Source organism: Magnolia sinica, chromosome 16, assembly GCF_029962835.1.
Source record: "Magnolia sinica isolate HGM2019 chromosome 16, MsV1, whole genome shotgun sequence".
NCBI classification, from domain to species: domain Eukaryota; kingdom Viridiplantae; phylum Streptophyta; class Magnoliopsida; order Magnoliales; family Magnoliaceae; genus Magnolia; species Magnolia sinica.
In genome coordinates, this window is record NC_080588.1 from 62790781 (window position 1) to 62815929 (window position 25149).

The 25149-nt window shown below is 40.8% G+C and overlaps 1 protein-coding gene across 1 annotated transcript; it reads right to left on the bottom strand.

Annotated features, from left to right (window-relative positions):
- Positions 1-8797: 8797 nt before the first annotated feature.
- Positions 8798-14116, bottom strand: LOC131228964 (growth-regulating factor 6-like). Its single transcript, XM_058224805.1, has 4 exons — positions 13538-14116; positions 12219-12431; positions 11573-11921; positions 8798-9987 (listed from the first exon to the last, which is right to left on the bottom strand). Exons 1-4 carry the CDS (start codon positions 13920-13922, stop codon positions 9144-9146), a joined length of 1791 nt encoding a protein of 596 aa, XP_058080788.1. The 5' UTR covers positions 13923-14116; the 3' UTR covers positions 8798-9143.
- Between the last annotated feature and the right edge of the window lie 11033 nt (positions 14117-25149).

A 25149-nucleotide genomic window follows, 5' to 3' on the forward strand; every position in this document is an offset into this window, starting at 1 on the left:
TCTCACTCACCAGTTTGAGATTATGGTTTAGAGATTATGATACTTTGTTGGAATAAAATTTGACTGATTCAACGGTCGCATTTTCACTCTCAAAAGAAGTATGCCCTCTATCTCTTCACCATTATGGGTATGATTGGGTCTCCGATTAAATGCCATTTGAGGCGATAGAACTATTTGTTATAATGGGCCATAATGGGCTTGGGCCGTATGGAATGACCTAAGTCTATACACGTTTTCTACATGTTTGAAACTATTATAAATAAGAGTCCCGGGGCTTCTATAAACCCAAGCATCTTGTAAGATCAACAAGATGTATCTGTCAACAAAAAAAATAATAATTTTACTTTATCTCAAACATATCTAATCTAGTGTGTTCATATTCTTTCCCATTCATTGGAGATTAAAATGATGTAATCAAAGTGATTAATGCAACTACCAAGTAAAAAATGTGGCTTGTCATTAGAGGTGGGCATTGATTTGGGCCGGATTGGGTCCAACTCGACTTATTCCGGAACTTTCAATGCATGACCCGAACATCCGGGATTGAGTTTGAGTCCGAGTCCTTGGACTCGATTCGATCCGTTGCACTGTTGGTTGGCCTGACCCGAACTCGATTCAATTCGTGACTCGATTCGATCCGTTGCATTGCTTGTCTGCCTCGTTCAGGCAAACCGCAAACCAAGTCAGATTGGGTTGAGTACGGTTCAGATAGAATTTTTTTATAATTTTTTATTTTTTATTTATTTAATTTTACATTGTGGTCCACTTATCTTTGGATCTGTCTTATTTTTTGGGTAAGGCTTTAAGACGAGCCCGCCAAATGGATGGGCGGTTTGGGTATAAGACATACCTCATGATGGGACCCACATAACGTACTGACGTCAATACACACGCATGGGTGACCTGGCAATCCCTTTTCTAACAAAAGTTGAAAGGGGTTACGGGTTACCCTCCCATTAAAACATTAATAATCATTTTTTTGGGCCCACCGAGGTGTGGTTCACAAATCTAGACCATCCATTATGTGTGTCCGACTTAAAGGAGGGGTTATACCAAGTTTAAGATGCTTCCAATTTTTATGTGGGCCCCACCAAGTGCTTTTATATGTTTCAGTAATGTCTTCACATGATTTTAGATGGTATGGCCCACCTAAGTTCTGTATACGGCCGATTTTTGGGATATCTCATAATTTAAAGGGGACTCATCAAATGAACGGTGTTGATGTTAGACATGAGTCACGGTGGGGTCCACACAGCTCGACGTCACGGGAAGTTCTCATGAGCTTGACTGCATTGAACCGACAAGCACGGTGCTCAACGCACCACGAGCCATGACCGCGTCCTCCCCCCGCCCGGACAGAAATCCGTCCGGGCAGGGCTCTGTGGGGCCCACCATGATGTAAATGTTTTATCCACGCCGTTTAACGATTTTTTCAGAAAATTTTAATATATGAATCAAAAAATGAGGCAGGTTTAAGGCTTGAGTGGACCACAAAGTCAGGATTGAACGTCCACCATTAAAAGCTTCTTGGGAGCCAGAGAAGTTTCCGATCAAGCTGATATTTGTGTTTTCACTTCATCTACGTCTACATGACCGTATGAATAGGTTTTATGGTAAAAAAAACATCACGTGAGCCCTTAGAAAGGTTTCAAAGGTGGGTGTCATATCAGTGCAGGTTCCTTTGGTGTGGTCTAGTTCAGCCTTGGACCTCCCTCATTTTTTGGTTCACGTATTAAAATTTTCTGAAAAAATCTTTGAACAGCGTGGATAAAAACTTACATCACGGTGGGCCCCACAGAGCCCTGCCCGGACGGATCAGGGGGTAGGACGCAATCCGCGTCCCTGCTTGAGAGGACTGAATGGTTACGCCCCCGCTACTAGCCAATGGCTGGTGGTCAGTGCTCTGTGGACACTACCATGAAATATTTATTTCATCCATGCCGTCCATCTATTTTTCTAAATTATTTTATGGTTTTAAACCAAAAATGAGGTATATCCCAATCTCAAGTGGACAACATTACAGGAAACAATGTTGAATGAATATTGTGCTGATCGAATCGGATCCAATGGATCGGATCAATCCGGATTAGCCAGTGACCCAAACTTGACGCGATGTACGGACGGATCTGAGTGGGCCTACTCGATCTGACCCAATTCTGTCCTTCTGTTCAGATCAGGTCGGTCCAATTTTGCCCAGCTCTACTTTTCATTCCCTAGCATAATGATTTGATGGTTAGGATGACTGGATGAAATGTAATTCTTGCAAAGCACATGCAATCAAAAGTTATCTACACATATTTTCGTGCAATCATAGTTAACTTTTTCACTGTTGTGGATCATATAGTTAAATGGTCTGATTAAATTTGGAACCCACGTGATGGATGGGCACAGATCAATGGATGTCGTCCATCTTGTTGGCCTTTTAATCTAATTTTTAAGAATTTCTTAAGAGACACATGGTACATGATGATGGACAATTAGATCAACAATTGGACTTCTTTCATTACTTAATTTAGGTTTTCTGAAATTTTAACCATTAATAAGATGGTTAGAAGCATCTTATCAAAGTTACCCTTGATTAGAGCAGTAAATCCGTGGTGGGGACCACATAATTAACTATTATTAAACACAATTTCCTATATTCAATCTTTGACCATTCATTTTCCCAGGCGTCAAAACTAATCTCTCTAAAACAAGCAATCAAAAGTAAGATGGTCTAGATTGATGATTGGACCCTTTTTCTTTTATCTGAACGGTTCATAACCATCAGTTGATTGGTTCCTATGCTTCGATGAAGGTGATTCTTGAAAAGAAGCTGTAATCAAGAGTGGACCACGTGATGGACGATACGGCTGTGAATAGGTTGGAAGTGTGTTTGACATTGCAACACATATCTGTTCCACTTAGAAGTAGGACAACCGCTAGCGATATTTTTGAATTGGGTAAAACTTCCTATTTACAAATCTGATTTTTGTGGGAAGAGATGTCCCAATGCATCCATTTTTTACAAGCCGCGGTCCATGATTGCAAGACCCATTGTATAGTGATCTTGACCATTGATATGATGGGCCTTATTGGAGATGCTGCCTGGGCCAAACACTTTTGAGGTAAGTTGATTCTAGTTATCCGATCTATCATCATTGTTGATGTTGAGATTTGGTCATCCATGCTAGACTGTGGTGCACTAGCAAAACCAAGTGGCAATGGGTTCCTTGGTTATAGTTAGCTGATGCCTAATTCATAATAAGCATACTCTGGGTGTAGTCGAATTAGGATAATAGCGTCTAACTTCTGCCATAAGTAAGACTCTTATTTATAATATTTGAAGACTTCTTTCGTGTATTATGGATACGTATCATACAAGGGATCTTCCCCTGGGTATATAATACTTATCTCGGCATGATTTTCGGTGAAGATCTCGGGAAAATAATCATTTCCGCATACAAATGAGACATCTCATGGTGGTCGACATCCGAGGAAGTTGTGGTCGATAGTCGAAGCTGACCTCTAAGTCAATTTGGACGGGGTCATGCAGATCAAGCTTAGTTGGTGATCGGGGTCGAATTTGATAATCAAGTTGGCGCCCATAAATGTACCTTGGTCGCAACAATGAAATGTTGACTAGGAGACCAAGGCAACCGCTCATGGCTATTGCCTAGATTAGTCATAGAGGTTGAGCTTGGCATGGTACCGATGCCCAGCTCTTTCTCGATCTCTCATATGAGCTATTTGCCTTCATTGCCTTCATCTATTTAAAATTGTTTGGTTGATTCCGCCAATCCAATTTTACCCATGACAACTATTAATACCGAATTCTGATTTTCTTGGACTGAGATGTTAGGTGAAAGGGTAAATGGATATCTTCTGCCATCCTTAGTGGACAATCAAGACAGATGATCACACATTTTTCTTAGAATTGATCTAAGGCCGTCCTTTTTCTTACCCGTTATATGGATGATTAGGATGATCCGGTCAGAAATTCTTGCAAAGTGTGGGTTATGAAAGGGAGGCTTATTGATAAACAGTCCATAAAAATGATTGGTCCTTTCCCTTAGTCAATATGGACTGTTTATTTTCTTGACATTTATATAACAGTTAGACCCGTTGAATGCGGTGAATGCTGAGGGGCTGAGCCCACATGAGGATGGATAATTTAAATTCACCATCAGAAGCATAAGGGTTTCCTTTCCCCATAGTTGGTCTTGGTTTACGAGGGTTGAAAGTCTGCCCGGGTTGGGTTGGCGCTCAACCCTAGCCCAACCCAAGGTTCCTATACCTCAACCTAACCCAACCTCAGGTTGGGAATTCTCAACCCAAGCCCAACCCAAGCGAGCTCCATTAGGTGGATACATGCTAATGTTTTCGTTATTATATTAGTTTATTATATTTTCAATATACATCTAATTTTTTGTATATATAATGTTATTAATTATGTATGAAGTTATTTATAGTAAAAAAATTATTTTTTCTAAACAAATAAGCTAAAATGTAGGACAACTATTACTTTAAAAGTCATGTTGTGTGACACTTAAGTCTTTTTGGGAGAGAAATCCTGTGTATCTTGTTTGATTGAGTCATCTGAAATGACATGACGTGAATCAATGAAACCCGACTGCACTGAAATTTCCTGTGCCTTCAATGTAGACAATCTGCACTCAATTATAATTTATAACTTATATATTGATCGAGTTTGGGTTAGGTCGGGCAACCCAATACCTTGACCCGAATGCAACTCAAGTTTTATCAGGTTGGTGTTTGTATAGTCCAAGTCCGAGACCGACCTGATACATCATGCCTAAGCCCAACCCAATAGTCATAGTTTTACTTTCCGTTGCATTTTCTTAGTTTACTCTCAATCCAAACATGTAAGGATTAGTAGTAATAATCCAATGGCCACTCTATGAATTGTTTATATACAATCATCACAGTGATTGGATAAATCTGACCACCCAGTAGTCAGTTTACAGGTTGAATGTGGACTGCTGCTAAGGCCACTGATCCATATGGTGCCAGTCCATCTGATGAGTGGACTGACCTGATTAACAGCCCTGTTCATGTGACATTGTGCCCACGGTTCAGTCTGTGAGAAATCTGAGCCATCTGTTGGGTGGGGCTAACTGCAAGCATGAGTCTAACCAAAAGATCAGGCTAGACTATGTATCAAGGCCGCTCACCTTATGAGTGGCCCACCTTGATTTTTTGGGGTAAAGAATATTCCTGTTAATCCCCATCTGATTATGGCTGGGTGAAAGTCACCTAAGCTTCTATGGCCATTCCACTTCTATGGATATTTGATACTCTGGCGGCATGACGCTTGATACACAGGCACTTACAAATTGTACGCATGGCATAGAGAAGATAAAATTAAAGAAATCTTACATATGGCATATATAAGTTTAAATTAAATAAATTATACACATGGCATATATAAGCTAAAATAAAATTGACTAAACTGTGGGACCCACTGTCAGGCACATTGGTTGAGATAGGGCTATTGGATATTTTCATTATTTAACCGTCCAAGAAATACCTACCAACTTGATAGATAATAAAATAATCTTTATTTTTGGTTTATGATAGATCAAAACTACATTCCATAGCTTTAATAGTTCAATTTAAATTTCTTCTACGCCAGTTTATGCAATTTATAAGTATTTACTAAGGTGCCTGTGTACCATCTATCACACTGCCAGATCATCGAAGAATGGATGGACGGCATACATCACAATGGGCCCTACATAGCCCTTCCCGGACATATTATAGTCCAGGAGGGGCAGGACACAATCAATCAGAAGTGGATTGCTTCCTGGACGCATTAAATCCTTAATGTGTCCATATAGGAGCTCTGTGGGGCCCACCGTTATGTATGGGTTTTATCCACGCCGTCCATCCATTTTCTCAGATCATTTTAACGTTGACTCTAACATTACTCTAAAATTTAGGCAGGTCCAATGCTCAAGTCAACCGCACCAGAGGAAGCAGCGGCAATAATGAAACTCATAGTTGAAACCTTCCTAATGGCCACCCATGATGTTTATTTGTCATCTAACCTATTCATAATGTCATTTAGACATGAATGAAGGGAAAAAACAAATATCAGATTGATCCAAAACTTCTGCCGTTCACAATAAGTTTTTAATGGTGAGAGTTCAATTCCCACCGTGTGGTCCACTTGAGCCTTGGATCCAACTCATTTTTGGGTTCATATTATAATATGATCTGTAAAAATGGATGGACAGCGTAGATAGAACCCATGCATCACAGTGGAATCCACAGAGCCCTGCCTAGACGGATTATGGTCCAGGCAAGGGCAGCATGCAATCCGCTTCCTTCTGAATCTGTCACCTCAGGATTAGTTGGATTTGGATTTGGATTTGGATTTTGTTTTGTCTATATATTGCATCTCAATCTCAAGATTGCCAGAATCCGTCATTGCCCATATGCAAATTAATCCTGAGCATTGATTTGTGTAGTTTAGTTCAAGCTATCGAAATTTTCGTTTCATAATGCTCCACGTTCAGCCACACAGCAATGGCCAAGATCATCCATTCAGCATACGTTGATTACTGTGGCCTATTTCATTCACTGGACCAATGTAAAATCATTCCGGTGTGGGAACGCCCATTTATCCTGGTGAACTACAGGTGATGATCGGGATGAATGGAACACACGCACACAGTGGTGGGCCCCATACATAAACCTATGGTTGGCATCCATTCCCCATCGTTCCCTGTGGTGTGTCCAACCTCAGTTGTCCATTAGGCTCATATTTCACCCTAAGGTCTAACATTGGAAGGGACAGCTGATGGACGGAATGGATGTCACATACATAGTGTCTCTTGACAGTTGGACTCAGCTGGGTACAACAGTCTTGTAGGGAAAGATGGTGCCAGTGTCAAAACACATTAGGGTGACAGGGTCAGTTTGGAAGTGTGTAATTGCTGCGTTTGGAAGTGTATTTCGATGTGAATGGATTCGAATTCAAATCAAATATTTAAAATGTGCTATTTTGTCTTTTAAAAAAAAATAAAATTCATGGCTAAATCATGTAATTCCATTTTACATGAATTTCACTTATCATGAATTGACAAGTGATGTCATACATTTTTCTCTCTCTCCGTCATTTTAAATATAAGATGCGAAACACATTCACATAAATTTTAGAAAATTTCGATTGCACACGTTGCAAGATACAGCTAAAAATTCTAATTCACATGGATTTTATGATAATTTTCGATGCATATCAAATAACACATAGGAAATGGAGAGATTTGATTGCAAGCGACAAAAATAAATGAAGGGATGAGATTCCATTCCATAAGTCAAGCTTGCATAAAAGTAGGACAAACGCACAGAAGAAAAGTATCATGCAAAAGGGAAACCGGACATACACCAGCGTCGCAAAGGAATCAGCTTTTTATGTTGATGTTGAAAGAAGAGGAAAATATCCCATGCAATGGAGGCAGCCGCTGAAATCCAGTCCCACAACCCATTCAGGTTGGGTACGCTTTTCACTGATCCAGACCATTCATATGGTGGGCCTCTCTATGGATTAGTGATGCCGCTACAAATTCCCACCATCAGACCATCCCAACCGTAGGATTGTATGCCTGAAAAATGCATGGGTCAAAATGTAATATAGCACATCCAGAGCGTGTCCCCAACAAATGAACGATATATATCAGTTAAAGGTGGGCCCCACCTGCAAGGAGTGATCTTGTCTAAACAAGAACTCCACAACTAGAGGCAGACCACTGTGTAATGGTGAATCACAAGATCTCTGGTCGTGGATGCAGGGACTTGGAACTCAGTGACTCGGAGTGGCTCATTCAGTCTCGAGCCGAGTCACAACTCAGCCCAGCTAGCCTAGTCCATGGTGACTCATGCAGGTGACGGTGGTGCGAACTAGATTAGGTCCGACTGAGTCAGAGTCAACTCGGACGAGCAACATGGGTCTTGTTGCAGCCTCAAAACCTCGCGTGGATGGCAAATGCCTCATGCATCTCCTCAATCTTAACCCTCCAATCGACAACAATGACCTGCAAATAAATGGCTAAGATTGTGATGCAGTGCGAGTTGCGGACACTTTCATGTCCACGATGGACAAAAGAAGGCCAAATGGGAGGCGGAAGTGATCAAGACCGTCAGAACCCTAAAACAGGCATACCTCACAAACCAGAATAAGTTATTCAACATACTATATATGATTTTGGGTAGGAGAAGCTACTTTAGCAACCCAACCCAACTACGCCGGGTTGCCCACGATCACAACTCTTGATCCTTTGAGCTTTAGGAAGTGCCCAACATGAAAAGAGCTTTAAAAATTAGGAAAATAACATGGTTAGGTCAAATTGGAAACTTATTATTTTTTTGCCAAAAACCATATTTTTATAGCAAGTCACATTTTTATGGAGTATGAATTGGAGTTTGATTCTAAAACTTCTTCATAGGTTTGAAATTACTATTTAAAGGCTTGTAATTTTGTTTTTATCATCAATTAATTTATTTTTGAATTTATTTCTACTTTCCTATTTTCCCACATGAATTCGAGGAATCTCCGAGGAGTCCAGAACAGCTTCGTGGATTCGGAGTAATTATCTCTTCTAGGAAAACGGTGATCGACCTCACCAAGTCCATCCCTACATCAGAAAGGAAACATAGCAATGACCCTCATTCAACCAACAAATGACCCAAAAGATCAGATGGCTAGGACATTACAATCAAGGATAATTTTGGGATAAGTTCCATCAGACCAATGGTCTAGAGCACTGCACCATAGCAACACACTAGTACAAACTAGAAGCCAAACATTCTGTACATATCCTCAATTAAAGTAGATGAGCAAAGTCATGGAAAAATAACAACAGAAATACATAGAACGAAATTCCTAAGCATAAATAACCGTTGATCGGCAACCCAAAATGGCCGACATCGGTCCTGATCGGCCCAAGATTGCCGGCCGTCGCTTCCCAATACCATACAAGGAAAAACACAAGAAAACAAAGAGAATTAAATAGAATTAAGTTCCTAAATTAACTGTTCTTCATGTGGATTGATAGTTCTCAATCTTTCTTCCATCACCCAAGTAGTTTTTTTGGATTTTCTTTAGGTCTTGTTGTAGTTTCTCGTCACTCAAAAAAAGCTTACAATAAAGGGATGGTGGAATTTACAAAAGCCGAGCCGTATAGATTGTCGCAGAGGCTAGTGTGGTCACAGGCTTTGTTGTTCTCAGCCCTTGGGCTGCTCCCACTGCTGCTGTTAGAGATTGATGTGAAGGTGGTCTTTTGTAGGACATCGGTCGGAGAGGATCGCAACCGTGGGCTTGCATCCCACCCTTCGGTCATTAGGTTAAGGGCCGATGCCGAGTACTTTTGGTCAGTTGGGGTGTTATTGGCATTGTTCAAAGCCTCTCCTAGAGGTCCCCCCATTGAGGTCTCCCAAGATATGGGTATCCAACTTGCCTGCCTCTGTGCTGCATCATTGAGGGTCCCACCTACTCCTAGGCCCATCTGAACTGGGTCAAACTCTCGTGACAGCTTCAACGGAGAGAGGGTGAGTTTTTCTTGTGTGGGTGAGGAAGTGGACGACGAGAAGTCTGAGGAAGTAACTGGTATTGAAATTGAGAGCTGAGTCCTATCTGATCGGACCTCATCTACTTCAGGCCACGTGATGGCTGAGTGGTCGGACCGGCTCTTTGGCCAGTCGTCTATGAAATGACGGAAAGGATGGGATTGTGGTTCGCGGTCATTGAGATCATGGGAAGTGTGGAAGTTTCCGCTCTCCACGTAGGAGCTTCTCTGCATGTTCAGAAGGGAATTGGAGGAAACGAGACCGGATTCCATTTTAGAGTATTCTTCTTCGAATGCAAGATGCTCTTTTGGAATGGTGAATTGTACCTCTTTTGATTTCAGTGGAATGGAAGATAGCATGGATAGAGTCTGCGAATCTTGTATTCTGTCATCAACATTCGATTTGTTCATTAAGATCCTGCAAAAGAATACAAATCATAAAAGAAGACGATAAAGGAGATGGAAAGCACTGATGTGGGCCACACATTTATCTGTAGGGAATCTAGGATGCAAGGACCACAAAATCTTGCCTTTTAACTTTGTTGCGTAAGCCCTTTCATAGTGCTAAAATAACAAGAGAGACTTGATCTTTTCAAAATGACTATTCTGCAACTAGGCCTTGTATAAATGATTTTTGATAAGCCAAACAGGAGGAATTATATGATCCGCTTGGTTAGCAAGAGCAGACCCCATGGTCTGCTGATCTAGACCCACTGAATTGATGGGCCCACTGTGATGGATGATGCTGAAAAATTTTCAATCCTTTGGTAGTGGCCTAGGAACTGAGAATGTGGGGACCTTGCCGCCATCGACCTCCGTGATGGCAGGATTCTCTGGGGCCCACCGTGATGTATGTGTTTTATCCACGCCATCCATCATTTTAGGCAATGAGCCCAAAATTGAAGCATATCCAAAGCTCAAGAGGACCACACCACAGGAAACAGTGGGGATTGAACGCCTATCGTTGAAAACTTCTTGGGGGCCACAGAAGTTTTGGATCAAGCTGATATTTGTGTTTTCCCTTCATTCAGGTCTGTGTGACCTCATCAACAGGTTGGATAACAGATAAACATCAATGTGGGCCCTAGGAAGGTTTCAACATTGAACCTCATTATCCCCATTCCTGTGGTGTGGTCCACTTGAGCTTTGGATATACTTCAATTCTGGGCTCATGGCCTAAAATGAGTTTGCAAAACAGATGGACAGTGTGGATAAAATACATACATCACAGGTGGGCCCCATGAAGTCCTGCCACTACAGAGATCGGTGTCACCACCCCGCATGCAAAAACTGATGTTTAAGAAGAAATGTAGCAAGGCCTACATATAATGGAGGAATGGGTAGGATGGTTCTAATTTGGGAGATCTATGTAGCATGTTCCATCACTGGTGGGGCCCTCTGGACAAACAGTCTGGATCAATGAGCAATGGGCCACTCTTGAACTAAGGATCATGGAATCCTCTCACATGGGTTTGGTGGGAAATCTAACAATCATAATTCAATCCTACTCAAGGAATCTCAACTACAAACAGTGGTCACTTTCAGATGAACAAAAGAAGAAACAATACCTACTACTTTTACAGAAAGAGAAAGCAATGAATTGAAAAGGCATCCACATTGTTCTAGATCAAGATAAATGTAATTGAAATTCAAATGAGAAACAAAAAGAAAACAAAAATGAACAGGGATTTTACTTGCAATGTGCCGAGGTGGCAGATGCAACACATCCCAACGGTTCATCAAGCAGGCCCAAATGGTGAAAGTTTCCTAGTGCAGAATCAGGCCAGTCCACTTATCAAGCAGGCAGCAAATGGAGGGTTGGTTATCCTTTTTAAGGCATCCTTTTTCATACATGAATGGCCTACCAGACAAGTTGAGTGGCCTTATTTTGGCTAGGATACATTTATCATAGGGTCCACCTGATAAATGGCCTAGATCTCGCACACAGAACAATTCCAGATGGGCTTCTACAGGTAACATTCCACCAATTGGATGTAGTGTACCTGCTCATCGGCGTCACGGATGGATCAGCACCAGTCTGCAAGCTCTTCGTCTGCTGGTGAGCAAGGGCGTCGCTGTTGGCTGGGCAGCTGATTGAAGCAGCTGAAGCTGCCGAGGAGGCAATTGCCATTGCCTTTGTGGCAGCAGCCATGCCAGAGGAGGCATGGCCAATCTGGCCTTCCACAGGCTTTCTTGAACGATGGCGGCCGCGGTTCATGTGCCGCTCACAGTACTTCTGATCGGCAACTGCATCTCTCGAGCACCGCCATTTCTTCCCATCAGTCCGACGACATCTACCTGGCTCTGGATCCGTGTTGCCGGTAAAACCCAGGTGGAAAGATCCCCAGCCCCCTACATAATAATATATTTTTAAAAAAAAAAAAAAAACAAATCTTTTGAACTAAAAATAACAAAAAGTTAAAAAAAAATCCACATGATCGCCACATCAAGTACAGTAGCTTCATTTGCTAGAATCACAGATTTACATGTATTGGGATCAAAATCAATACAATTTAGAAAAACCATGATTTCAAAATTGGTTTTTAAGCAGCATTTGTCTATAAAGGGAGAGAGATATTTCCTGTTGAATCCTACTTCAAGAACATGAAAAGATCAAAACCTTCTAACGAGGGAGAGGGAGATGCTTACATGTATTGGGTCTGAAAGATCCAGCTGAAAATCCAGAAAACCCAGATGGATTGAGGCTTTTCCTGATGGGGATGAGTAGATTAGATGGTATAGGAACATTTGCATTGAGGTATTTGTAGATCAAGGCCTGATGCTCTAACTCCATCCACTGAGATGGAGTGAATGGGCCTCTAACCCCTGCCAAAACCCCATGCATGCCTCCAGAAGCCAGACCTGAACACAGAATAACAGATTAGAAGATGAAAAAGAAGACAGACAAACCAGACTCAGAACTACATTTCAACTGTGACGAAAAGAGTCATAAAAATAATAACGAAGGGAAAGAAGAAACGCTGAAGGAGGCCTGGCAGCGAAACACGAGCCAATGACTTGTCTGGAAATTTTAAGGAAGCTTAGCAAGGTGAAAAAGATCATGACATTCTTTCTCTCTATCTCTCTCTGTTTTTTTTTTTGGGAATTTTTATTTTAACATACGCTACCCGCCGGGGGCGGGGGAACCAAAGGAAATTAATGTCTGCTCCCTACAGTTCTACTGTTCGAATCCCCTTTTCCTTGAAAAAATAAAAAAAAAAAAAAAAATTTCCTGTTAGGAGTGAGGATTCATCAACTGTTTTAAAGAAAAAAGGGTAAACACACAAACACACCCCTCAATCTCTAAGCATTGAAACCTGGGTAAGTTAAAGACTTAGAAAACATATAACTTTTCTTGACAAGACTCAAAACAAAGACCTGTTGTGCCTTGAAAAGACCTTGTCTCTCCTCCGACCAGTACAAGAATCCAAACCCAACAAAACAGCTCCATCTTTTCCTTAAAAAAGTCCAATCTTTCCACCCAGAAACCCACATTAGCGCAAAGCCATCTCCCAGATCAAATCTCCATCCACGCCCAAAAATAAATAAATAAGAAGACCATACACAACACCAAAATAAATAAATAAAATAATAGTTTTTCCACCCCAAAACCCCATATTACTAAAAACCCATCTTCCAAATCACAAATCCATCCAAACCCAAAAACATCAACAAAAATAAATAAATAAATAAATAACTCCAATTTTTCAACCAAAAAAACCCACATTACCAGAAACCCATATACCAATTCATAATTCCATGCATGTAAAAAAGAAAAAAAAAGAAAAAAGAAAAAAAACTCTCCCTCAAAAATAATAATCTTTCCAGCTCCATAACCCAAATTACCAAAAACCCATATTCCCAAATCACACATCCAAACAACCCCACCGATAAATAAATAAATAAATAATATAAATCTGAGTCTAATCCATGCACATAACATTCACATGCATTTCCCATCCAACTACCTGCATTCCTAGCATAAATAGATGAAGTGTTGTAACAACCCAAGCTCCCATTTTGATAACTCCTCTCCACTACTCCCTCACTGCTGACCAAACCACCATCTGATTTAGGTGATGAGAAGCTAAGCAGCAGCTGCTGCTGCCCTCCATCTGAAAACAGAGAATTAGATCTCAAAAGAGGGCCCTTTGATTGAACCAGCATTGGCTTAGACACCCCACCATCATCATTCCTTGCCATTTTCAATCCCATCCATTCATCCTCCACAACCCCAGACCTCCCTTGCTTGAGAAACCCAGACCCAAAGCCTCTCTGCCTAGCTTCAGCCTCTGAAACCAGGTGAGAAAGGCCACCTTCATTACCATCCAAGCCCAGTACCCCAAAGTCCATATTTTACAAGATTGCCACTGCCCAGTCCTATAAAAGCACCAGGCAGAGAAAAGGAGACATGGGTTTTGGTGGGGAAGGAGTAGGGAAGGGGAGGGCGTGCATTTTAAGGTGGGTGGGGGTGCGCAGGTTAAGAGAAAAGAGAGTAGAAACCAGAAACCAGACTGGTTTTCTGGTTGGGTCCAGAATGGAAATAATTGGAGAGGAGAGAGCAAGAAAAGGCGGTAAGTAGACAAAGTACTAAATACTACTAGTCCACGTAGATACACCTATGAAGGTTTTGGTAGCCACACGCGCGCCACTACACGACACACGTACCATCATGACACGTCCTTCATCTGACTATCAGACTACCCATATAGGTGCAACAAAAATACTGGATGAGATTCGTCACCTGTTTAAAAAACACACGACCTTTGTGGGGTCGACCATGCTGACCATGTGAGATCTATTCCGTCCATCACGTGAAAACCATTATTTGATATATGTAATTTAAAAATCATGCGGATCATGCCAATGAGGACCATGTTACGTTGCTACCATAACCACTGAAAGTTCACTCGGTGTGGCCCAGTTATAATTCGTTAACAGTGTTTTATTTTTATATGAAAGATACGATGGCTCGCACAAGGAGAGCGGCGAATGTAACATATGTCCTGTTAGGCTACTAATTTATTTCTATATATGGCACGTTGATGATATTACAGAGTAGTTGAAGTAGCAACTGTATTATGGGTTGTTTGGTTTTCCAGTTACAATCTTAAATTTGATATAAATAAGTAATGGTTATTTACTCTTTACAATATATAATAATTATTTATTCTTGTAACTGTATAGTGATATTATTTAAATTTGACTTCAACGATGATTAGATATATTGTTGGTTTTGCCTAAAAATCAAAGTTAAAGGGTTAGTTTTACAGTGTAAAAATATAATATTATAATTTTCTTTCCTAGTGCATTTGGCGCTTGAATTATAAGCCATAATTTTCATTTAGGGCCCATTTGTTTTCCTATTTACCATTGTAAATGGTGGTAAATAGGTAATTATAACCTATTTCCATTGTTTGGAAGAGAAGAAATATAGAGGGTAATTATACTTAGAATTTCAAATTTTACTTTTTGAAAAAAAAAAAAAAAAAAGGGTGGGAATGACTGAATGAAAATTTTGGATCTCACCATGATGGCTGTAATCAATCCACACCGTCTATCTATTTTATCAAATCATTTTACCACTTGTGCCAAAAAATTAGATAAATTATAAGCTCAATTAGACCACATCGCAGCAAACAAGGGGATATTGACATCTATCGTTGAAATGCGAAGCCTTATGTGGGTCCCACACTGATTTATATCCATGATCTAACCTGTTCATGTGATCACACAGACACAGATGAAGGGAAAACACAAATATCGCTGGATACAAAACTCCTATGGCCCATAAGAAGTTTTCAATGGTATGCGTTTAATCCCCGCGTTTCTTGTGTTGTGGTACACTTGCACTTTGGATTTGCCTCTATTTTCAATTTATGCCCTAAAACGAGTTGTTTTAACGAATGGACGACTTGGACCTAACACATATATCATGGCGGGCCTTGCAAAATTTTGAAAAATTTTCTTGGTATTAATGTCAAGTCAAATCAAAGTTTAGTGTGTATGGGCGGCTACGGTGTATTTCTTATAGAAAAAACGATTGTTTATTTACTTTTATTTTCAGTTGTAAATAAGAAAACAAACACTCCCTTTAAGTACAAACATGTGGAAGTGATAACATAACTCATTTACTTTGCATTCGATAGAAAATTGAAAAACCAAATAAGCTCTAAAATTACTTTAATAAAATAATCCGACAGTCTAAATTTGGTATGTGAAATAAGGATTAAAACATGTTGGTTAGTTACTCCACCGTGGACTTATGTGTAGACACCCTACCCTAGGCCGATAAGATGATTGAGATTGGACTAAATCCCAATCTAAATCCTTATTCATATCTAAATCCTAATCCAAACCTTGAGCTGTAGCTAAACTCTAATTCAAACCCTAATCCATCCCTAACCCTTATCCAAAACCAAATCATAATCCAAGCTAAACCCTAAGCCTTAGAAGCTTAAATCTTAAACCTAAACACAGCCAACCAGTCAAATAGACCCAGAAAGAAACCTAACCCTGAAAGTTAACCATAGGAAAAATCAGTCAATCTGTTTATTCAACTTTCCTAGTTAGCCTATCCAATTAACTCACATTGTCAAACTAGGTTCAAAGCCTATTTTAGTCCAAGCCCACTTTTAAAGCCTAATCAAAGTACAGAGGGACACAACAAAGCAACTACATTTGACCAAAGCCCCCCACATTTGTGGGAAAGCTCACCTACCAAAACGGGAGAGCTGGCAAGGTACAAGCGACTCCCAAGGTGCCGCTTGCCATGTGGATCGATCCATACTTTTGCAAGTTGTTCGTCTGAGTGGAGCTTGTTCTTTTGCAAGTCTCAAGCATGCGGTAAAGTTGAATTACTCTGATCTCCCTTCTTATATTAAAATTATGCCTTATACTATCCAAACCAAGCCATGAGATTGTTCCACATAAAAAATCTCAAATCAAAGTCATCCAAACCCTTTTAAACCTCAAACTTATCAAGAATTACAATGAAAACAAGCTAGGGGCCTATAAATACCCCAATTCCTTTCATATTTCGATCTATCCCAAAAAATCCAAGCCTTCTCATTCACTTCCCTTAAGCCTTAGCCTATCAATTCCATCCATCCACCAAGGAGGGGAAAGAGCCATAAGAAAGGGCCCAACCCAGGTCAAGCCTAGCCCAGTCTAATCCAAGAGCCATATGAGCCACCAAGATCTCGATCTAAGCCACTCAATTTAACTCTTGTGACACAACCATTCATTCGACCATTCAATCTCTAATGTGTTCCGTCGAAATCTCAACATAAGCACTTTGCAACACTTATTCACTTATCAACCCTCTAGCTCATCAATTCCATCATTTCTACATAACATTGCATCTTGCACCGTGTTAGTATAAAGGTATGTTCATTAGCTTGCCAACTTAGTTGGATCCTACCCATCAAAAATTTGTGCTAACTGGCTAATTGCTTTGGCAAGTAGTTAGAGCAGGCAATCCATCTTGAATCTAAGCCCGTCATAAGCTTTGCATTCAACACATTATTCCACACACCTTTGCATCATTTGTGTATGGGAATTGATCCCTAACCCTTAAGAATAGTCAGATCCTGTGAAGTAGAGATCGTACGACAGTACAGGTAGAGTGTGTGCTTAACACTTTCCCTCTCTGTAACTGTGGTCCCTTACCTTAAACCTCTTATCACGAACCACAAAATCATCTTAGGATTGAAAATCTTTGGATCCTCTTAATCCTAGCATTTCTATAGGGTCTAGTCACTGTAGAGATGAAGAAATTGTCTAGTGGAGACTCTGGTCAAACATAATACCATTTTTATCACGACATAGAAAGCCCTTGAAAAAGGCTCCCATGGAAGTAAGAGTCAATTCCACACCCCTAGATACAGCATCCGCAGAATGACGACTCTGTTAGGGACTTGCTAATCATATTAGTCGGCACCTAACTTGAAAAACAAGATCTCACAAGTTCTAGTTCTCAAACACTTTCATTTACATCAACATCCATATCAATTTCAAAAATCTCAAAATAAAATAAAAAATCCAAAACAGTTGCGCCTACCCAAGCCAAAATGTCCCAAATAGCTTTCTACCATAGGCCAATTAATATCAGATCCTGAATAGCCATGGCCAACCACGAAGAAGGCTTTCTCCCGTAGGCACGTCCGGCAGAACCAATGTTAGTTTTCTTCATTCAGGAGTTAGCCCGAAATACAAAGATCATGCAAGAAATGCTTCTTCAATGTGTACGAGACAGAAGCGTATGAAACCTCCAAGATAGACTGGCACAATAACAACAACTATCAACTTTTACACTTCTTTCAGCTTCCAATTTGGTGTAACCACAACTGTCAAGATTCATGCAGGACTTCCGATACCCTCATAATAGAGACCTTCAACTAAATCAACCCTCCACCTTAGGGCTTTTCTTCTAGTATCCTCCTACAAATGGGAGCCACTTCCAATCACATTGCGCATCTAGGATTCCCAATCAATTCCAACATCCTCATTCAAATGGGAATTCCAATCAATTCCAACATCCTCATGCAACTAGGGTTTCAGTGCAATCTCCTTTCTCAGTCACAGTTCAACAAACTTTATATAACGGGAGTAATCATTGGGTCCAATCTCCTCCAAGTCTGAGTCATAGGGGCACCAATGAGGCTAATTATCATGAGAGTGAGCAATTCAAGCATGGCAAGGGGCAGAATCCCTCTCATTCGGTCCATCTAAAATCAAACAAATCTGAGAGAAAATGCAAGAGATGAAGAGGAAGTTGCGGAAGCAGCATGGGGTGGATCTCCCATCCACCAAGTTTAAGGATCTATGTCCCTTCCCTAATGCGAGGGTATCTTAAGACTTTGAGGTATCAAAATTCAAAAGATATGACAATATCCGGTGCCATATAGCCCACCTAAGAACATTTTATGGTGAACTCGACACTATGACAAGCAATGGCGGAGCATTGATTTGTCTATTTCAGAAGTCCCTGAAAGGCGGCGCGTTAGATTGGTACATATGACTACCGTCAAATCAAAAATTGGAAACAACTTTCTCAAGCATTCATTGATCGTTTCACATATACTCTTAACTCAGCACCCAAAAGAATGGATCTCGCTGCCTTAAGGCAAGGGAATGATGAGTCACTATCATCTTACGTTGGACGGTGGCAGACCATGTGTCACAACCCAAACACGGAGATCGGACTCACAAGAACCCCGATCGCCGAATCTGGTATTGATAGCCTCCGTAGTACCCCATTCTCGGCTCTCAGTGCCTATACGCCAGATTCCGATCATGGGATCCTACAAGGAGAATTTTTTCAGTGTACATTTATCTCGTAATAAGCATAACTACAAGTATACCCAAATCATAAAGGTAACATCATCATCACATATCCACTAATATAAACAGTTGAATACAGTGCTGAAAGGGAAATACATATGTCAAAAATCAAAGCTCCATAAGTCCACTGCACGCTCCAAGTTCATTGCTGCTGCAACCTAACGCCACCTGCACGCATCTATCGTGCATAAGCTTATCGAAAGCTTAGTGGGTGGTGAAAGTGTGTGCACAAGGTAAGTGCTAAGTAAGCAATATCAGAGTAATCAGAGTAAGCGAAAATACTGACAGGCCCATAAATCATACAATATCAGAATAATGCGAAAACATGCTAATAGGCCCATAAATACCATTAGCCTTATCTAAATGATGCGTTGCAACAATATAATAAAAACAATATCATGTACTGATAAAGTAATGTAGATCAGTTATGCAATGCGAAGACAGTAAGCCAAATATCAGATGCCGATGATGCAATGCAATATGCGATGCGAATGAAATGACTAAGCTGGAGTGAAGTCGGGATGATAACACATAGTATCGCAGGCTATGGGGTCCATATAAGGGGCTTCTATCCAAACCAGTCTCATACCTAAATTTGGATAGCCAGACTCAATGTAGTAGACTCCTGATCTCAGGTTAGTCGCGCGCCCAACCGAAATCCTTGCTATAACGAAGATACACAACAATTAGTTGCGCACCACCAGCCCGAGTGGATAGTGAATGAATGAATGAATGAGCATACAACTCCTACTCAATAAATCCACATATCAGTATGATTCCTCTCTGAAAAGTCACCGGGGTCTATTACACTCCAAACCAGATTGCCGCCCCATAGCGCGCAACAAGGTGAGTGGAAGAGACCTCACTATCCGCCTGCCAATATCGGGCCCAGCTCGTCGATAGCGAACCCATTTCTCCAGCTGGTCAGACTCAGCCTAGCATTGCCCCCTCCATCGGGCAGGTAAGGCCGTACCCCCTTCCAACCGACCACGACACAGTGGGAGACGTGGCCTAACGGTATGCGGCCCTCATGCGCTCATGCATCCACTCGGTCTAGACGTTGGAGCAACCTCTGGAACCAAGAGGATTTAGGGACTTTCACCCAGGGATATCTATAACACCCTATGTAGAACAAATTTTCGGTGTCCCATCTGACCATCCACGAAATACCTGTGGAGGCTACGACCCTGATGTCGCTAGGGCGTACAGTAATCACACACACAATGCAAGATGCATGCGTCATACAAATTAGTCATGCATCAATCATGCGCATACCGTGTACTCATGTAAGATAATCTACGCCTATCAGGGAGTCTCATAACAACATGCCCAATGACATATGCGATGGTCAATCACTTCTCATAACAAACATGCAGATGATGCGTATGTGCATGTATTATGACGTTATGTTGTCACATACTCATAATCGGTATCACTAACTGGCATCAACAATAGTCCTCGACAATGTGGACATTTAACCAACATTGCCCCCAAGGAATGACCACATAGAGCCAAACATATAATGGGCCCACGGCCTCACACGAAGTCCTAATATACAACATGATGGGCCTTGCTCAAGGGTTTAATACACATTACGATGGGCCTTTCACATGGGCCTAACATAGATCACAATGGCTCCATTGCCTGGCCCTCAAATGCATCACAATGGGTCTCATCACATAGGCCTCGACAATCAGAATCGGCTTAACTCAGCACCCAAAAGAATGGATCTTGCTGCCTTAAGGCAAGGGAATGATGAGTCACTATCATCTTACGTTGGACGGTGGCAGGTCATGGCTGTCAGAATGAAGAAACCAATCGATGATGATGAGCAAATCTTCATAATTGTCAACTGAGCAAACTCGAGTATCTCTGGATATCTTGTCTTGTATCCGTATGTGAATTTTACCCAACTCATCCGTGCCGAAAAACAAGTCAAAGCTGAAATAAGGGCTGAGATGATTTCTCCTTGGTGGCCTCATCAGGCCTCCTCAATATAACTAATAATGGAAGGAAGGCCTATCAAATACAAGAATGAAGACGGAAGTGTTCCTATCCCCCATCCAATAGAAGAAGACAATCTCATCACCTCTACCTAAGGCACACCATTCGTTCCTTAGCAGGGACAACCGCAACAACAACAACAACAACAACCAAGATGGAATGCGCGATACCCCAATTAATGTTGGAAAATGGGTATGACCAGGTAGCCCAGATGGTTCACACCAACAGACCAAACTTATAGCGAAATGCTAACCACGATAATCTAGGAGCAATTTCTTACCCTATTACCACTGATGCCCCCAAACCCTTTTCCACCAACTTATAATGAAAATGAGTATTGCCCGTACCATTAGGTCAGATGCCATACAATTTATCGCTGTTTCACCTTAAAACATATGGTCCAAAACTTTATTGATAAGAAAGAATTTCAATCAAGGCCTCTAACACGGCTGTGAACAACATACATAATCCCTTACCATAACATTAAGAGAGTCTTAGTCCATTGGACACCTATACCATCAACATCATCCGAGAAGAGTCTCCTCTCCATCCAGTCCAATTTCTCGATACCATCGGAGTTCGAGCCCCTCATCCTGGAAGTGGCACCTCCAGCCAGTTTAATCTTAGCACCCCTCAATCTATAAGGAGAACACCCAACCAGTTCAATTCATGCTCTCCTAGATGTTTAAGGGGCATCTCAGTTAGTCCAAATTTCAAAACCTTAAGTATGTAAGGCGCATCCCCCACTAGTCCAGTCTTCAAACCCTTAAACTATCAGGGGTATGCAACTCAACCAAAAAGATCCAGAAAACTCGAAATACCATATATTTCAAAATTTTAAAAAATCCAGATATTTCAAAATTTCAAAAAATCCAAATATCTCAAAATTTAAAAACCAGAAAATTTTTTAAAGCAAAAAAAGTTTAGAATTACTTTTCAAAAATCCTAAACAATAAAGTGCCAAGTTTGTCTGTTAAAGCATTTGAGTATAAAGTCAACTCGTCTGATTTTGATCTAGAGTTAGACTTTGAACTCAAGGGTTTGGATGAAACTGATAATATAAAAGATGATGAGCCGATTCTCGAACCAAAGGATTTCATTAAAAAGTTTAAAGCAAAAGCCGGTGGCATCCGAAAGATTTTTAAAATTATAAATCTAAGATCTCCTAAAACACTTATGGATTTGTGCATTAAGAACCCTTGACCCTGGAAAATAAGTAGAGAATAATCAAATTCTTGAAGCTATGGTTGCCAAATTTTACATCTCATGAAGACTTGTCCAAACTCGAGGAAGAGCCAGTTAGATGTTGTCTACTAACGAAGCTTGAAATCAAGTCCGTTAAGTAGAAGCTGCCAAGAATGGAGCTACATTCCATGCTAGAGTATGTGGCTTGGACATGAATGAATATAACATTTGAAGAGATCCTATAGCTCAGTTATTATCAACCAACGATGGAGATAAATTATTGTTAGCATGTCAGAAAGTACTTCAAGTATCAGGAGCACACACCGAATCCATGTGTGTACTTCGAAACTCTACAACTTGACAAAGCCATATCCATTCTGTACGTGGGATATCGACATCAACGGGAAAGTTAGTCTGACAACATATAACGGTCATGAGTATGCACTTAGGATGATTGACTACTTCATAAATTGGGAGGAGATAACATCCTATAGTGATTGAGGGATACCACATGTTGCCCTTTGTGAATCTAAAGATGGACGAGTTCCTTGAGAAAATGAGAAGACATTGGGTTGCTTCTGTATGCATAACTACGGATGAAAAACTTTACATGCTAATTGGTGAAATGGAAACTGCCCTACAAGTTCAAGTCAAAATCTCGTTAACACGAGTGTTGATGGGGAGTGAAGTCAAGGAAAGGAAAGCTATATCGAGTTTGCAACCAGCATTGCCACATCTATCAAACTTAAAGGGCAAGTTCAAAGCTCACATGAAATGACTCAAGAATCAGAGAAGTTCTTCTAGGAGGCGCCCTCCGACTCACCAAAATGAAGGGCGAGGATCTTCTAGAGCAATCAACGACGATAACATGAAGATACTTTACCGGCAAGCTTATCTAACCCTATCAAAATTTACGATAGTGAAGCTGATATCAACTAACAAAAGCTATTCATCCTAAAAATCACCTCCTCTTGTGCCCCAAATAAATGCTCCAACGAAATGAGTCCATAAAAAAGAGAAAAAAGAGAGAAGAAGAGAAAAAAGGATGAATAAGAACACATAATGAAAAAAGAAGCAATAAGAAAAGAAAAAAGAAAATAAAAAAAGGGAGAAAATTTGACTCCAAAAGAAGCACAATTCAAACCCCCCTTACGATGATCTCAGCTCGAGTTAACAACTTTTTCATCGTAATTCGAGACAAGGTTGAAGAGGTTGCCCATAGGTTGTAATGATGGAAAGCCAACCTCCTCGTCGCGGTAGAAATTAAAGAAAAATCAAAAGAAGAAAAGCGTTTTTAAGCAAAATATGTTAAAATTTGGAAAGGGCACTCCAAGTAAAAATAGCAGGCATGTAGCGGAGTCAGTGAAAATTCGAAAGGGCACCAAGGATAAAAACAACAAAGCTACTAAGTGACAGACAAGACCAAACACCTAGAATGTGGTGAAAACCCGAAAGGATGTCATGGGCAAGCCAGACACAACAAAAACCCAGAAAGGCATTGTGGGTAAAAGTGATAAGAGAAAAGAAAAAGAAAAAAAGAAATAGGTAGGTGAAGTGTCCAAACAACAAGAACATACAATTGATGTAAATATGACAAGCATGAGTAAATGATTCTTATAAGCTTTGCACAAAACCTAGGAGCAAGATTCCATTACATACAACCTTAAGAGGATCGAGACCCTTGGTAAATAATTAGAAAATTGGGCATGACATCTGGCTGAGTCAAGCGTTCTGATTCCTACAAGCACATTGAGTCTGAACCATGCTCACATAAACAGATGAGCACTTGACACAAATTTTCATTTCCCTCCATCTCATGCAAAAGACAAAAAAAAAAAAAAAAAAAAAAAAGCTTTTCCCTTATCCATGCATAAATAAAGAAGAAATAAATTCATAACAACGCTTCCAAAACAAACATCCTCCAATCCTTCAGTCAACTCGCAGGGGCCTCCTACGAGCTCACTTCTCCTGATCACACCCCTAAAAAGATAAGTATCTCACCCCTTGCTCAAATACTCCAATCCTCTTACTAAGGTGATCTTCGTCTCCTTATAGCTATCAAAGCTCCTTTACATCATCTTGGTCATCCAAAGTAATATCCGACCGTTAGCACTATCCATCACCAAAGGGCATGATCTCCACTGTTAATGACGCAGGGATGAACGTGATGAGGATAACTACTCTGAATCCACGAAGCTTCTCTGGACTCCTCACAGAGATTTCTCAAATCCACGAGAAAAGAAAGCAAAAAATAGAAATAAATTCTAATAAATTTGAAATTGATTAATTGATGAATAAAAATGAGTTCACAACCCTTGGAAAGAAATTAGAATCAAACTACAACTCAAACTCTTAGAATCATGACTTACTATAAATAGTAAACTTACTATTTATAGACGGTCGTGATGTCTACTAGTGCGCAAGGTTTTCGGCCAAAAATAGTAAGTGTCCTATTTGGCTTCACCAAACCGTTCTCCTAATTATTCTAAGCTCTTATCCATCCAAGCACGGACGACCTGGATTTAAAACACATATATCATGGTGGTCCCCACCGTCCAAACCACTGGACGGTGTGGATGCACAGCACATGCATCACGTGTGAGATTTCCACACGAATAAACGACTGGATTAAAACATACCAGCGGTGGGTTCCACAAAACTTGGTGACGTCACTACAGGGCCCACCTGTCAGTAACTAATCTGGTGGGTCCCACATGATCTGGACGATCAGGATCATAGCACGTGGGACCCATGGGAGGTGTGGATAACACTTATACACCATAATGCATCCAACGGTACCGTCTAGAGATGGACGGTGTGTATAAGATGCACACATCACTGAGTGGTCCACACCAAGTCCTGACAAGTGGACGGAGTGGATAAACAGTACATGCACAAGGTGGGTCCCACCCCACACGTGTCACACGTGTGGGGTGGGTCCACGTCCCAAACAGATGGGCGGGATACATAAAACATATACATATATATATATATATATATCGGTGGGGTCCACCGTTTCAAATGGATGGACAAATAAGATGCAAGG

Coding starts and splice junctions, on each gene's coding strand:
- LOC131228964 (XM_058224805.1), bottom strand. CDS start 13,922: ATGGACTTTGGGGTACTGGGCTTGGATGGTAATGAAGGTGGCCTTTCT. Junction 12,432..13,537: donor TATTTATGCTAGGAATGCAG/GTAGTTGGATGG, acceptor TTCTGTGTTCAG/GTCTGGCTTCTGGAGGCATG. Junction 11,922..12,218: donor ATCTTTCAGACCCAATACAT/GTAAGCATCTCC, acceptor ATTATTATGTAG/GGGGCTGGGGATCTTTCCAC.